Source organism: Grampus griseus (genome assembly GCF_964374135.1).
Source record: "Grampus griseus genome assembly, chromosome: 5".
Lineage (NCBI taxonomy): Eukaryota > Metazoa > Chordata > Mammalia > Artiodactyla > Delphinidae > Grampus > Grampus griseus.
This window is the reverse complement of record NC_138998.1, coordinates 9,045,792-9,061,966: the sequence shown is the minus strand read 5'-3', so window position 1 is coordinate 9,061,966 and position 16,175 is coordinate 9,045,792. Positions and strand designations below refer to the sequence as shown.

Here is a 16,175-nt window from a genome sequence, read left to right as displayed (position 1 = left end):
TATTGTATGATTCCATTTATATGAAATGTCCAGAACAGGCAAGTCCAAAGGAACAGAAAGTAGATTAGTGATGCCCAAGGCTCTAAGGAGGGGGAAATGGGGAGTGACTGCTAATGGGACTAAAAGGATTTCCTTTTAGGGTGTTGAAAATGCTTTGAAATTAAATAGTGGGGACATTTGCACAACCTTGTGAATATACTAAAACCCAATAAATTGTACACTTTAAAAAGGTGAATGTTACGGTATGTTAATTATTTCACAATAAAAATTACAGTTAAAGAATAAGGGTAAGAGGGAACCCTCCTACCCTGGTGGTGGGAATGTAAATTGGTATTGCCACTACGGAGAATGGTATGAAGGTTCCTTAAAAAACTAAAAATAGAATTACCATGGGATCCAGCAATCCCAATCCTGTGCATATATCCAGAGAAAACTCTAATTCAAAAAGACACATGCACCCTAATGTTCACAGCAACACTATTTACAAAAGCCAGGACATGGAAGCAACCTAAATGTCCATCAACAGAGGAGTGGATAAAGATGTGTACATATACACAATGGAATATTACTCAGCCATAAAAAGAATGAAACTGGACCTAGACATTGTCATATGAGTGAAGTAAGAGAAAGAAAGAAAAATATCATATGATATCACTTATACGCAGAATCTTAAAAAAGGGTACAAATGAATTTATCTACAAAACAGAAATAGAGTTACAGATGTAGAAAACAAACTTATGGTTACAGGAGGTGTGGGGGGGTAGGGATAAATTGGGAGATTGGGATCGACAAAATCACATTACTATACATGAAATAGATAACTAATAAGGACCTACTGTATAGCACAGGGAACTCTACTCAATACTCTGTAATGGCCTATATGGGAAAAGAATCTGAAAAAGAGTGGATATATGTATACGTATAACTGATTCACTTTGCTGTACACCTGAAACTAACACAACATTGTAAATCAACTATATTCCAATAAAAATTATTAGGAAAATAAAAAGAATAAGGGTAAGAGAGAGTAAGGATAAATGGTATTGATGCTAAAGATATAAATTCAATTTAGTGATGCATTAGTAAAAGCAAAACAACCTATTCGACACAGAGTTTATCTACATACTTCCGTGCCTATCAACTCACCAGGACAGCACAGATCAAGGAGATAAATACTCTTTTCATTCAAAGTTTATAATAGTTTTTATGAAATTATGTTGCATGCAAAATATATGCACATATAAAAGAAAGTTTCTATTTATTTATATGAAAATTTTTATATTACCTTTGTAAATCTGTCAACAATTAGAGATATGATTTAGACCCCCAGTTCAAACTTACTCCACAGGTATCTTCATATGTTCATTTTTTTATAGTGATAATAATGGCTTTTATTCTGATTATATGTTGTTACTAAAATCATTTGTTCCCTCAAATATATTGAAAAGATCTGTACTGTAAGATTTACCTTTTGACCATCATGCTCAAAAGTAGAAAACCAAGGTTCAGCAGTTTCCATAAGTTGTGAGAACATTGCACTAAAAATTAGAAAAATAATATAACGCCTATGTTAAATCTTCATTAAAGTAAAAATGGCGTAAAAAAATAAAAACAGAAAGTTTTTGTACTTACTAGGCATCATGTTCCAGATACTCAGGGTTCAAGAGAGTTTTCATTTCCTCACTTAAAAAAGCGATACAATCAATCAGAATGTGTAATTTTTTAATTGAAGGAGATGCAGAGGTTGCCTTATTCTATACTCATAAGCCAACTTTCATATAGTGTGTAAATGAAAAAGAGTTAGCCTTTTTTCAATAAAAAGAGCAACTACATTAACAAACGAAATCATTTCTTTCTATAAAGATCAAAAACAAATCAGCTGCCTGTCTGTACCACAATGAGGCAACTATCTAATTATTCCAAATAACAAAACTGAATGTGACAATACATTCCTTGAATGTGCCTGATCTAGAATCAACTGATTATTCCACAGTCTATCACTTGTCCAAAACGAAACAAAAAAATATATAGTTACTGGTCAAATATCCCATATTAAAACAGTAATTTATTTTCTTTCAATGGCTTCTATTTTTATTATGTTTTAACATCAATTAATCAGTGACAGCACCTCTTCCAAATCTATTTTCGTGCTGCTTTTACTTTATAAAGGATTGAAACAGTTAAAGAAGCATGTAGAACTCATTTAAAAGCTATTTTTTAAAAAAGCAATTTGCAATCGTGTATACTTCCCTATGGAGTATATTCTGCATATGTGTTTTTAAAAAGATAAAACTGGCATGAAAACAGGATCCCAATACTAACTGCAACCTTATACTTCAGAATAACTGAGGCAACAGCAACTAAGATATGGTTACTATAGTCAGATCCAATAAATTTAGTATAATTAGAAAAACTCAAAGGAACTAGAAGATACTAATCTACAATATAGTAAACAAAAGTTGATTTGACAAATGCCCTAATATATGTTCAGCAAAATGGATGGCTACATTTGATGAATAAAGATCATATAGATAAACACATGAAATATTATATGTTAATCCATTATTTTCGGCACAGAGAGAGGCTAGCCTGTGGAATATTCCTGAGGAAGTTTTATTATCCCTCAGCTCTCCAGTCCCAAGATGCTTCCCGGCTGCCTCTCTGGCCCATCTAGTTAGGGTATCTTAAGTTAGAAAATAAATTCTAACAATCGGCCTAAGTTAAATACAAGATACACTAATTTATTATCTCAGCAAATAACTTCAGTAATTGTATCTCAAAAACATGAGAAGTCATTTTGTTTCTTTATACTGGGGTTCTTTGGGGGACTGTTCTATTTATGAACTGAACTGAGTCTGGTGAGGACAAAATATCTCACACATAAGGTTCTCTTACAGCTTACTGTGAAAGAATGGGCCACTGGAGGATAGAACGTATGAATATTAACAATCATCAGCACTTTGCCATTACAACAAAAATTTCCTCTTCTTGATCCATCAGTTACATGTCTTCCTTTGGTACAGCTCTAAGACTTGCAAAGATATTTAGAATTCCAAGTTTGCCCCATAGCTGAAATGGGATTACAGTTATTAAGCGGAATTAATCATCAGCCACATGAAACACAACCAAATGTTCACAATTTACAAAATACCTTCAATAGAAAAGGTGTTGAGGTTAAAAAAGGATTACAGCAGGGCTGACAAAATAGATGGAGCTCATATACAAACTTGCCTTGGCTGTGCAGACTCACTGGCATGAAGAAAGGCTTGGTGGTCACAGTGGAGGGTGAAGACCATTGGAGCCAACAGCTCGTGCATGCCCTGAAATAGAGCCAGAGAAAGGGACGGGGGCATGTCCGGACTCCACTGGTGGACAGACGGGCTCAGCTAAAAGCCTCTGCAGCTGATCCCCGCCCCAGGCATTTTCGTATTATACAGAAGAGCATAAACATAAAAACCTACAAAGTGAGATTTTATTTAGTTTTAGAACTTGACTCCAATTCTACCACAGCAGGTATTCTTCTTTAAAACATGGAGAGCAGTTCTCTTTTAAATGACACAACAAACAATAAATCGGCATGGTAGACAACCTTGCACCTGTCAGTTGCTTCAGGATGTGTACTCATAAATATGAATTTCATTTATGCAAATTATAATCATATGCTACAGTGTAAAGATCTGCAGTAAGAAGGGCAACTAAGAACTGTAGACCTAAGGAAATTACATCCAATGTTTTCATTATATAATGGCTCAAAATTAGGATGTCTGTAGATTTAGGAAGAGCTGAAGTCAGCTAGCTGGAAATGCTGGATAATAAAAGAAACAACCTTTAGCAGGTATGAGAGAAAACGAAGTTTTTAAAGTACGATTTTCAACATGTTTAAGCCAAGATGGCCATAATTTTCTTTCCTGTCTACTTCAACGATAAGTTTACTTTTCAATTCATTTAGTGATTTCACCAATACAACTTTTTTTTCCCTTATATCGTGTTTACCTGTGGATTACATACATAGGCATAGAAACAAAAAGGTATATTGGTTACTAAGTTGCCTTTCAAAGGAGTATTATAAAAATCCATTATTTATCCATTCTTGTGAGGAAATAAGATATTCCACATCAGTGACCCGCCTTGTTAGCTGAGATTTTTTTCCCTACTTAGGCATCAAAAACATATTTTCGCAAGTTAAAAATGGATTGTACTATTTTCTGCCTCTTAAAGTGTGTCACTATTTTCCTTTTGCCTACGATGATCTTTTACAAAAAAAGAAGACAAAACCCCGCTTCTACAGGAAATAACAATAAAATACTGAAGCCGAGAGAAGAGAGAGTTTTTGCCGATGGGATTACAGAAAATCTCCTGTGATGGAAGGACAGCCACACGGACCTCTGCACGGTCTGGCAGCTCTGTGCTGTTCGTAGGACGCTAGTTATTATCATAAAGTAATACAAAAGGAAACTCTGTCAGAGTTCATTTATAAGTTATCACTAGCCTTGAATGAGAAGGACTTAATTACACTTTTTACAAAATTATTTATGATCCATTGACAATTTACTTGCGATTTGGGACAAATTACCACACATCACTTCAATCTTTTTAGGTGACCGTCTCCTACTAAACAAATCTTGAAAAGACTATTCCTTAGAAGAACTTGGTACACACCCATAAAGAATGGAATTAAGTGTTGCTAATGTGCTTTAAAATCATTATGAGGGGTTTATTCTTCTAAAATAATCTCAAATTATTCCAAAGACCAAGTGACATAATTTTAATCATGAAAGTTAATAGTTACTTACTGCACAGAACTACAGAATATCTAAAACAAAAACAAAAACAAAAAAAAAAAGGAAGGAGGGAAGGCAGGAAGGAAGGGAAGGAAGGCCAAGAGAAAAGGAAGAAAAATTAAAACTGTGATAGATATCTTTGCGGTAATCTTTTTTGCTTATTTCTGATAATTTCCTTAGGATAAAGTCCCAAGAAGTAAAATTTCTGGGTAAATGAGCTAATAAGACATTTGATATATACAATTAACCTGCCTTTTAGAAATAATTCCCTCATTTTAGGGCATAAAAATCACCATTTCACATACCCTCATCTTTATTTGTAGTGTTTTTTAAAAATCCTGTCAAATTCTACAGTCAAATAGTTGTTTTAACTTATTTAAATGCTAGTGAGGTTGAAGACAAACATTTCAGTGGTCATTTTTATTTAATGAATTGCCCATTTTCTCCTAATGAAGAGTCTCCCTTCTCCTGATGATTTGTAATAGTTCTTCAGCAATTCAGGAAATTAACCCTTAGTTATTTTTGTTACAAACACTTTCCCATGTTTATAACTTGCCTTTTAATTTTGATTATGTCATAGTAAAGCTGTATACTTTAAAACAGTCAAATCAATAAATAATCATCTTTCATGATTTCTTATTTTGCTTTTATGGCAAAAAGACCTTCCTCATATTGAGATTAGATTAAATATACAGGTTCCTTTTTTACAGCTAATTCTTTACCCACCTGGTATTTAATTTTGCCCTGAAGAATAATATGTATTTTTCCTTCCCAAAGTGTTAAACTAACTTATTGAATAATCACCATTTATTGAATAATCCGTCTTCTCCCAAGAGTTCTGAAATGTCATCTTTATCATAAGCTGAATATTTAGCTCTCATTTTTTTCTGAGTTTTTACTAGTATTCCATTGGTTTATATACTCTTAACAGGAACTTTACTACTGTAATGTCTTGAGCTGTAAAATACTCCATTTCCCCATATTTTCTATTCTTTTTCTCAAAATTGTCTTGCCTATTCTAACATCTTTTCATCCACATGAAAATGTAATTTAGTTACATAAAATGCTAAACAAAATACTGCAATTTTTATTGCCATTGCATTAAAATTAACTTGAAGAAAACAGACTTCTTTAAGAACACCAGAGCTTCCAATCCAAAAATATGTGGAACTGCATAGTTTTTATTAGGTTTCTTACTAGGCTTTGGGTGTTGGTGTTGGTGGTGGTGGCGGCAGAGATCTTCTGAATAGAACTCTTCCCTGCAGTATGCTTTCTAACTAATTAAGGCTGGTTTAATACGAAAAGGTTCTTGCCTAAATGTATCCTCTCACCTTCCCTGAACATTCTCTTCCCTCTAGTTTCTGTGACACTCCTTTCTCCAGATTTTGCTCATGCATCATTCACCTGCATTTATTCCAAAAATTATCTATTAACTACCTATGACGTGCTGGTAACACAAAAGTGAATGGAGTGGGCAAACTCCTGACCATTATGGAGCCTGCAGTCTAAACAGCAAGACACACAATAATAAAATGAGCACAGAAGTACTGTAGGTTATAAACTGGGACAAGTGATACATATATGTATATGTATGTACATACATACACAGACAAACCCAGCTCCTCCTACAGGCTCGGCACATACAAGGTGCTCACTGCATAGTGACTGAATGAATGAAATAGCTTCCACTCAGTATAGTGAGGGGTAGATATTTCATTTATCAACACAAGGGTAAAAGCTGAACTACGATAAGATGAGAAATGGAAAAGAATCATCCTGAATTATATTTCAATATTTCCCATCAATAAATAAGTGCTTTTTGCATAATGGAAATTAAGAGTCCCCTGAATACCATTAAGACGATCTTTTACACATTCAGTGTTGACTTCCAACCAAACTAGGGATATTTTTCTCGAATAGACTTGTAAGAGATTACTTGTTTTACTCTCAATTCTAGACTAGTAAAAACCTGATTAATAATTACAAGTGGCAAGCGAACAGACATCTTTAAAGGAAAAGAGGACTATCTGGAAAGAATGATCGTAAATCCAATATGCTGTAAATCTGACAAAGCATAATGAAAAAGAATGCACTGTCGGTACACTTCTTCATTCCCCAGATGTGTACTTTGCGTCCATCCACACCATTAGCGTTTCTGCTTGCTTACAGCCTTTTTCCCTGCTGGATCCTTAGTAGTCACTGCACTCCAAACTCATGCCAGTTGAAAAGAAAGGTAACAAAGTTTTCCTCATCAACAGCCTGTAGGCTCACAAAATTGAACGTGTTCTTTTATCTGCCTGTGTTCATTTAGCCCACCAAGCAGTCTTTATTAAAGCTGAGGCATCAGGCAGTCAAAGTTCATTAATACCATTTATATAATCTCTGCAGTTTCAATTAACTCAGCAAGACATTCTACTACATGATAACAGTCTCATTAATTCAATAAAATCCCATAACTATTAACAATATGGTCGATGTTAAACGGGGTGTCACCTAGTACAAAATAATAGCTTTAGCAGCTTGTGATGAAACTTAAGATTTTTTCTTAAATTTGATCTGGCTAAAATATTCAGTCCTTTTACAGCAAGGGATTATTCCTATGTAAAGAATCTATAGAATTTTTAACATTAACAGGGAGTAATTTAAATCTTAAAAAGTGATACACAAGAGTAAATTAATAACACTTTCCTATTCAGTAACTGATAGACTTTGTCTAAATGATCAAGAGTCTGATCTGTTTATAGGCTTCCTCACAAACGCAGTGGGCTGCGTGCCTCACAAACGGTGGATGGTGCAGTTACGATGTTTTGGTTCCTTGTCCATGGAACTTGCTTCCATTATTATAAGATTTCCTGAATCTAGATTTTTCTTTCTCAAAAGAAAAAGAGGAAACAAATGTATAACTTGGGATAATTTTATTCCGACTTGATTTGTTATCATCAAATCTTTTACTGTGAGATATTTCCAAATATTTGAAAGAGAAGAGGGCACACTGAGGAGACAGGCTTGATGACAAAAGCCAACACAATGAGAAGAGGAGAAGAGAAAAACAGAAGTAAACCTGGATTACTGGTGAAGAGCCTGAGGTACTGAACTAACAAATGCTGTGGAAACATTCTGCCCCCGGACTTCCTGCAAAGTGTGTTAATAACGTCCTTAGACTGTAAGTCATTCTGAATGGAATTTTCTGTTATTTGCTTCCAAAAAATCCTGATATACTGATTGAGATTTATTTTCTCCCAGTCTCCTTTTTGGTTTGTTTTTGGTCTTTGCACTTTATATCTGACCTGAATAGCCTGTCTTGCTTGGGAAGACCTTTCCTACCCTGAGATTATAAAAAAAAAGTTCTCCTAAATGTTTTTTCCAGAATTTTTATGTAATTTTAGTTTTTATAATGATATTTTTACTCCATCTGGAATTTCTTCTCCCAATAATGGTATAATTTAATCTTTTTTAGATAGAAAGCCAAATACAGCACGTCAATATCCTTTTCCCATTGAAAGAAAATGTCCTATCTTATATGAAGATCTCATTTACAACTGAACCTGTTCTTAGCTTGTTCCACTGATCTATTTCTCAGTTCCCACGTTATTGTCGCATTGGTTTGATCACAGAACATTTATAACAGTTTTCAGATCTCCCTGTGCCATTCTCCCCTTCCCCTGAATTCTGTGGCAGCTCCAACATATTTAATACTGACTGTAGCAATGATCACCATCACAGCCACCAACATGAACTCATAATGAGCACTACATGTCTTTAACTCTACAGAGTCAATACTATTATTGCCCTCATCAACGAAACTAAGGATTAGAAAAGTTACATGTGTATATTGTCTAAGACAAGGTAGCTACTTAAAGTGTTGGAGCCGAGATTCAAATCAAGGGATCCGAGTCTAGAGCCAGTGATCTTAACCACTAAGCTGTATTATCACCATTAAAACGACTATAAAGCTTCTTGGTGTAAAATTTAAAATCACTGTGCCCGGTTTTTAAAAACCATATCTCTCACTTAGACTATCAATGGAATGATAACACATTTATATATTAATTTGGGAAGAAGTAATATTTTTACTTAATGTCTTCCCACCTAAAAACATGTTATCACTTTTCTATTTATTCAACTCTTGCTCCAATAACATTTATAGTTTTCTTCATATAGCTTTTGATTTTATATTATTACATTTATTTTTAGACATTTTATAGTTTTGGTTGCCATTATGAGTAGGATATATTTTTCCATTTCCCATTCTAAAAGCTAAATATCACCATGTAATTAATATAAAGACATATTATTAGTATCGAAACTAAGATAAAATTAGTTCCCTTGGATATTCTATGTACACAATAACAAATACATTATTTAGGACAACTGTAATATGACCTGATTTATTATCTTTAAACAAATTAAGTCTATCTCAAATTAAATACACTGCTCTCACCATGCAGATGTTCTCTGTTATATTACACTGAATTTGGGTTGTCATCAGTTGGATGTCATAACTTTGGATTGTTGGAGAATTTATTAATATAGTTTGAATTCTCACTTAATATGCATTTTGAGAAATACATAAAAATATCTAACTTTGCGTATTTTTATTGGAACCCCATAAGGTTAAATGAAAACCTAGATACTTCTTTATAGATTAAATTAAAAATTTACATTTTGAAAAGAATAAACATAATCCAATAATCTTCTTTAATAATGAGATGAATTAAACATCAAGATCACAAGAATATCATATAAATTTCAGAAAGTTTAAAGGAACTTTCTGCAGTTATATTACTGGTAGATTTTGAAGAGTAAAAGGACATTTGATTATTCTCTACATGACATGCCACATATTTATAAATGCTGTACTTAGAAACAATATTTATATATACAACTCTGAAAAGCTTTATTACTAGATTGCCTTCAAAGATGCTGTTTATAAACAAACTCTCAAAAGTTGAAAGCAAAGATTGAATGCCTCATAGAAGACAATTTGGTGGAATGTCTTATAATAAGGAAGAAGCATATGTGCGTCAATGAGCTTACCTTTCTCACCATGCAGCTGACAAGCAGCTCTTTGATTGCTTTACTATTATGATGCAACTTTGGATACAATAAAGGCTACATTATTGCTCTATCATTTGTCAAGCTGTATAGAAAATTCTGAGTCAATGGATGCCACCTGTACGATATTTTCATTACCTGCTTATAAAGCAACTGCTCGTTTTCTCTAGCATAACAGAAAAGAACATCTGTAAGAATTTTTCTCACATTTTCTTGTTGGAAAAACTGCATTTCAGGAAACCTGAAAAAAGAAAACACAGGATTGAAATCGGCTAGCACAATTCCAAGAGTTACCCTCAAATTCTCATCTCTGAGAGGTGCCATGGGCAGCTTTTGGTTTTAGTACAAGTCTGTATTTGCCAGGCAACTTATGCCATAGGTGGGACTCATGTGTTAAAGAAAAAAGGGTGAGAAAAAGGGAAACTACTGGATACCCTTCAACATCTAAATATTTCAAATGTCTTCGTATGTAAATGTCATCATATGCATGATGAATACAACAGTTTTTAAGCAAAACAAATTATAGCCTGTGCATTTGGTGTGGGGATTGCTTTGTTTTACCCCATTTGGTATACTGTGATTTTGTAAGTACCAACTTTGTGAAAAAAAAATCATTATCCTATTTTTTTTGATGCAAATACCATGATTTAAATTATTATACATGACCACACCATTAGTTTTATCTGATTAAAACACAGACTTCAAAGGGACTGAGTTAGTCAGTATTGCTTAAATGATCTCTGGATCAAAAATTCTACCAGGTGCTTTGAGGTAATGTGAAATACAAAAGGGCAAGAGTATCCACCTGAAAGGAGCTTAAATAGTTGTTTATAATGCAAGAATTTACGACTGCAACAACCCAAAGAGCAAATACAGAGCAGTGCAATACACAGTGAATATACAGTCGACCCTGTGGATCCCTGGGTTTCGAATCTGCAGACTCAACCAACCGTGGATCAAAGATGTTTGGGGAAAAAAAATTCCAGAAAGTTCCAAAAAGCAAAACTTGCATTTGCCAGCATGCCAGCCACTATTTACATGGCATTTACATTGTAGTAGGTATTATAAGAAATCTAGAGATGATTTAAAGTATATGAGAGGATATGCATAGATTATATGAGAATATTACTCCATTTTATACAAGAGAGTTGAGCACCCATGGACTTTGGTATCTGTGGGAGTCCTGGAACTAATCTCCTATGAATACCAAGAGACGAGCCTATAAGGGAAGAAGGAATGTCGTCTAGAAATAAGCAGCAAATGGGTTCAATCACAAAAGGTTTGAACAAGAATTTTTAGGAGAGGAGGAACATGGAACATCTGTGGGAAAAGTAACCAAATCAGAAGGAAAGCTATGAAGACATAGAAGGCAAAGAGTATTCCAAATGCAGAGCACTGTATGGTATTAGTAATGCAAAAGGAAAGCATCAATATTTCTGTGAAGTACTGCCACTTGGCAGCAGGGCAACAGGACAGAAGAAAAGGTGGGAGGTGTAGAAAAGAGCTTTGAATGCAGTATTTACAACTGAGGAAAAGCAACAGAGTGACTACATTTCTGAATAGGGAAGTACCAAAGAAGACAGTATTTGAGTAACCCTAAGTGGGATTAAGCCTGCAGGAGGAGAGACTGCAGGAAGGAGATAAGAGGACATTATACTGAGGTGAAATGGAAAAATCACAAACCTGAGAAGAAAAGCTGAAGTTCAGATCCCTGTTGCATAATTGCTGGCTGTGCGACCTTGAGTAAATGGCTGCTTAACGGCCTCATCTATAAGTAGCGATAATAATACTGATCTTGTGATGAAGATGAAATAATGTGAAAGCACCAAGAACAGCGCCTGGCAGCAGACGTTCAGGAAGAGAAGTGATTGCTAGTCTCTGAGTACTGGTACTTTAGGTGATGAAGATGTGAATGGGGTCGCATTGGAACTAGAAAACACGAGAATATGTAGTAAATACGCAAGAGGCTGAAAAGGAGGAGCGCCTAGAGCACGGAGGCACGCGGCATCACGGAAACAGAAAAATCTCCTTCGTTAGTCTCGTAAAGGCAGCAGTGGTTATTTTATTCATATTCTGATGGTTCACCGCTTCCTATCTCTGGCAACCTCTGCTCTTTTCTGCTTCCTTCTGATCCTCTTCGGGCACCCTGTGAGAGTGAGAACTTTCTCTCCAGTTCAGGCGGTTTGTGAAGCATCTCTTTCCTGGGCCTAATTTTTATAATAAATTACAGCCTGTTTCATCTTCCTCTGTTCATTTGACTTTTGCTTGAAATTCCCCTGGATGTACAATTTGTCCCCAGACACAGGTATCTGACCTGTTCTCTACCAACAAGGAAGCCTCTCCTTTGGGGGGCCGGTAATCAACAGTCCATGGGTCTGAACAACGTTATCTCAAGTCCATGCCTGAGATGGATGGCCCTCCAGACAGCCATCCAGATTAATGTGATGGCCCTCCAGACAGCCCAGACTGAAGCTCAGGAGTCTGACTAGGCACAAGTGACCATAGCTCCTAAAGAGGAGAGAAATTACCTGAAAGTAGATTCAGAGCAAGAATAATAACTATATCTTAGAAGCCAAAGAAGTTCCAGAAAGGTGTCAAATGCACTGAAGCAGGAAAGAAACAGAAAAACTTGTTAAATGACTTATTTGGGACAAAAGAAAGCTGCTAAAACCTTTAGATAGTCAAATATCCCAAATTAGAGTAATCAGGATGAAAGATAGGTAAGTAGTTAATAAAATGCTGGAAAGAAATTTCTTGGGAAAACTTAGTCACTAAAGTAAAAACAGAGTAACCCTTCTGAGATGAAACTGTTTCCCCTCCTTCCTCATCAGATGACTTAAATCTAGCCCTGTCGTGAAGTAGGCTTCCTGTCCCAGGATCGGGACAGATCACACGGATGCGTGATTTTGTGTGTCCCCTTCCATAACTATGCTTTGGAAACTGTCTATGAACACTGGCACCACCAAATTCCCTACAGTCACTGCAATCTGAATGGACTATGGGAGAAAGTACTAAAACCTACAACATTCACTTTGTAACAAATATCCATGAATTATATAAAGTAAGAATTTAATATCTTACTACTAAAAATGTAAATTATATTACATATCAATTCACAGTTTCCTTTAAATGCATACTAACCACTCGCAAGACTAAAAACTAGAGATCTATAAGGATCAAATTGCAGGTAGATAATTTAAATCACCCACTTTTAGCAAATACCCAATCAACTGAAAACGCGTATTAGGCAGACAGAGCATATCTATGTGATAGCACACCATCCACAATTCTAGTCTACAATGCTGAAGTGTCAATTTAGGAAGTTTCAGGATATCCTCTTTTTTAGAAAAGTGTGAGGTGCTCTCTAAATGCTGATGAAGAATCCACAGCATCAAACAAGTAACATGGGAAAGATTTCAGAAGAGTTCCAAAAGAGAAACAAAAGAAGCTGGAAAAAGAGATGACATTCAGAGAAGTTATAAGGTGAAAGAGTCCAGCTCAGAAGGTAACAGGCAAGGAGAACAGAAGCAGAGAGATTAATACCTGCTCCAGTATATCTGGGTAGTTAGCAGGTTAGCAGTACTTCCCAACTGCTCTGCTAAACAATGTGTCAGAGATATGCATGGAAGTAAAATTCCATGAGTTTAAAGTTACACAGAAGAACCTAGGTCATAAGGTTGATGAATATACCTGAATAATAACATATTTGCTACAACAAATACTTGGTTTCGTATTAACAGGCTTCAAGTAAGAAGGCATTCCATCTATAGGAATCAGAAATAAAAGGGAGAAAAGTAGTGAGTAGATTCTCTAGGAATAGTGATAAGCAGCTTTGATGATAGGTTTTAAGTTTCAAAATAGCTTCCCTAACATCTGGTGTTGATTCAGGGCAGGTAATCTGAACAGTAGTCTAACCCGAATATCACTGGAAAGGCAAATCTGGTTTTGAGACAATAACAAAAATCACAGAATACAGACCGAGGCTGGAGTCAACAACTGTGAAGATTTTGAAAAATCAATAGTGACTCTACAGTTTCATGCAAAAAAGAGAAATGGTAGTATATTCATTAAAGATGAGATAGAGAAAAAAAAATTTAGGATTGAAACTAGAGACATTTATGATTCACTCAAGCCAAAACCATCTGATAGGAAAGTAAAAGGAGAAAAGAATCACAATAAATGGGAACTGAAGATAAATTCTAAATTATTATTAGAAAATGAAAGTCAAGAGAACTAATTCCTGCATTTGGCCAGAAATGAAAGTGGAGATGGTAAACAGGTGAGGATGAAACTCTGATAGAGATAAAAAGCAAAGAGAAATTAATATTAAAGTATTCCATGATGTGATTTAGACTAATACCATTGAACATTTTTACCTGATGGAAAAAAAGGTGATAATTCAGTTTTTTGTTTTTGCGGTATGCGGGCCCTCTCACTGTTGTGGCCTCTCCCGTTGCAGAGCACAGGCTCTGGACGCGCAGGCTCAGCGGCCATGGCTCACGGGCCCAGCCGCTCCGCGGCATGTGGGATCTTCCCAGATCGGGGCACGAACCCGTGTCCCCTGCATCGGCAGGCGGATTCTCAACCACTGCGCCACCAGGGAAGCCCGATAATTCAGTTTTAACTTAATAGATCAATATTTAAAATGCAGGAGTTTCTCTCTCAAGATGTGTGCAGGTATTAAATAGACAAATTTTACATAGTGCAAACTAACATCAAGAGATGTAAAAGTCTGCTGTGTGAGTTTTGGTTTGTATCTTGAAATAACCCCACATTCGTAGGTAGTATAGTTTTCAACTTAAGTTTTAAAAAAATCTTTATCTAAAATCTTTCATATATAATCTTTTCATTATAATCTTTCATTTTAAATTCCAGCATTTATAAAGAGACAATAGTAGACTGAATTGCAGTATAGCCATCGCCCAGCTTCATCATTAATCAGTTCTTTTTTTTTTTTTTTACATATCCTCCTCTCTCAATGTTGCATTTTGAAGCAAACCTGAGACATCACTACACCCATAATATTGCAGTGTGTATTTCTAAAACATAAAGACTCTCTAAAAACATAACCATAGCACCACTTTAACACTATAACTAATAAAAATAATCCATTGATTAAATCAAATATACAATCAATGTTCAAATTTCCCTAAATATTTTTCAGTTTGTTTCAATCAAGATCCAAGAATTTACACTGCAACTTGTTGATATATCTCTTAAGAGTTTTTTACTCCATAGACGTGCCCCTCCCTCCCTCCCTCCCTTCCTTCCTCTCTCCCTCTCCCTCTCTCTCTTACAATGTATTTGTTAAAGAAACCAGGCTCTTTACCCTGTAGAAACTTCCCACATTCTGAATTTTACTTATTGTTCCTCCATTTTGTTATGTGACACATTGCTCTCCTCCCCACCGCGCCCCACCCCCCACCTCCACACCCCCGCCCCCCGCTGTATTTCCTATAAACTGGTAGGTAGGTCTAGAGACTTCATCAGGTTCAGGTTCAACTTTCAACCAAAACCTTCATGGGTGGCATGGTGGCTTTAGTACATGTTCACGAATTCTTTGGCACTCCTCCCGTACAAAGGTGGAGGAGCCTAACTTCCTTCCCTCTGCAGATGTGCTGTCCTCAGTGATGAGCTTCTCACAAAGAGAAGACAGCACAAGTGATGCTGCGACACAGCTTCTGTCTGCCTCTCCGTCTGGACACATCGTGGAACCCAGACGCTGTGCTGCTAGAAGTCAAGCAGCTACAGGAGAGGCCGTGGGGAGGTGTTCCAGCCACAGCTCCAGAGGTCTCTGCTGAGAGCCGGCTTCAACAGTCAGGCAGGAAAGTGAACACGTCTTCCAATGATTCCAGTCCTTAACCTTCAGGCTGGCCTGGCCAACACCATGTGGAACAGAGACAACCTGCCTGCTCAGCCCTACCCAAGTTGGAGATTCATCAACAAAATTAATTCTGCTGTTCTTTTAACCTTGGGGTGGTTTACAATGCAGCAATAGCTAACGGGTACAGATGGTACTGTGTACCTCCATCAGGAGGCATACATTTTTAGCTTCTCTTTCTGTGATGATCGATGATCATTGCCTGGGTGTATTAATTCATTAGAGGTGGTAAGATGGCAAGACTACAACTTTATCCTTTTTCCTTTCATTATTATCTAAAATACGTATATAAAGAAAAATTTACGCTTGTCAATTTTTAGTCATCCTGAAGTACAGATCACTATAATTTTGAAAAACATAGTTGGTTTCCATTATATTTACTCATGGATGCTTGTGGACATCTAAGCTCTATGAATGATAAATGACACTAATTCTGTCACGAAAATAGGTTATGATAA

At 35.9% G+C, this 16,175-nt stretch overlaps 1 protein-coding gene across 2 annotated transcripts in view; it reads right to left on the bottom strand.

Annotated features, from left to right (window-relative positions):
• The window catches only part of TBC1D5 (TBC1 domain family member 5), a 538,167-nt gene that overhangs the window by 210,404 nt on the left and 311,588 nt on the right, over nucleotides 1-16,175 (bottom strand). For both annotated transcript variants that reach the window (XM_082654224.1, XM_082654225.1), the window contains exons 9-12: nucleotides 9,975-10,077; nucleotides 3,228-3,320; nucleotides 1,633-1,679; nucleotides 1,469-1,538 (exon numbers count right to left, since the gene is read on the bottom strand). In XM_082654224.1, the coding sequence (XP_082510350.1) occupies nucleotides 1,469-1,538; nucleotides 1,633-1,679; nucleotides 3,228-3,320; nucleotides 9,975-10,077 (313 nt within the window). The remainder of the gene's footprint in view (nucleotides 1-1,468; nucleotides 1,539-1,632; nucleotides 1,680-3,227; nucleotides 3,321-9,974; nucleotides 10,078-16,175) is intronic.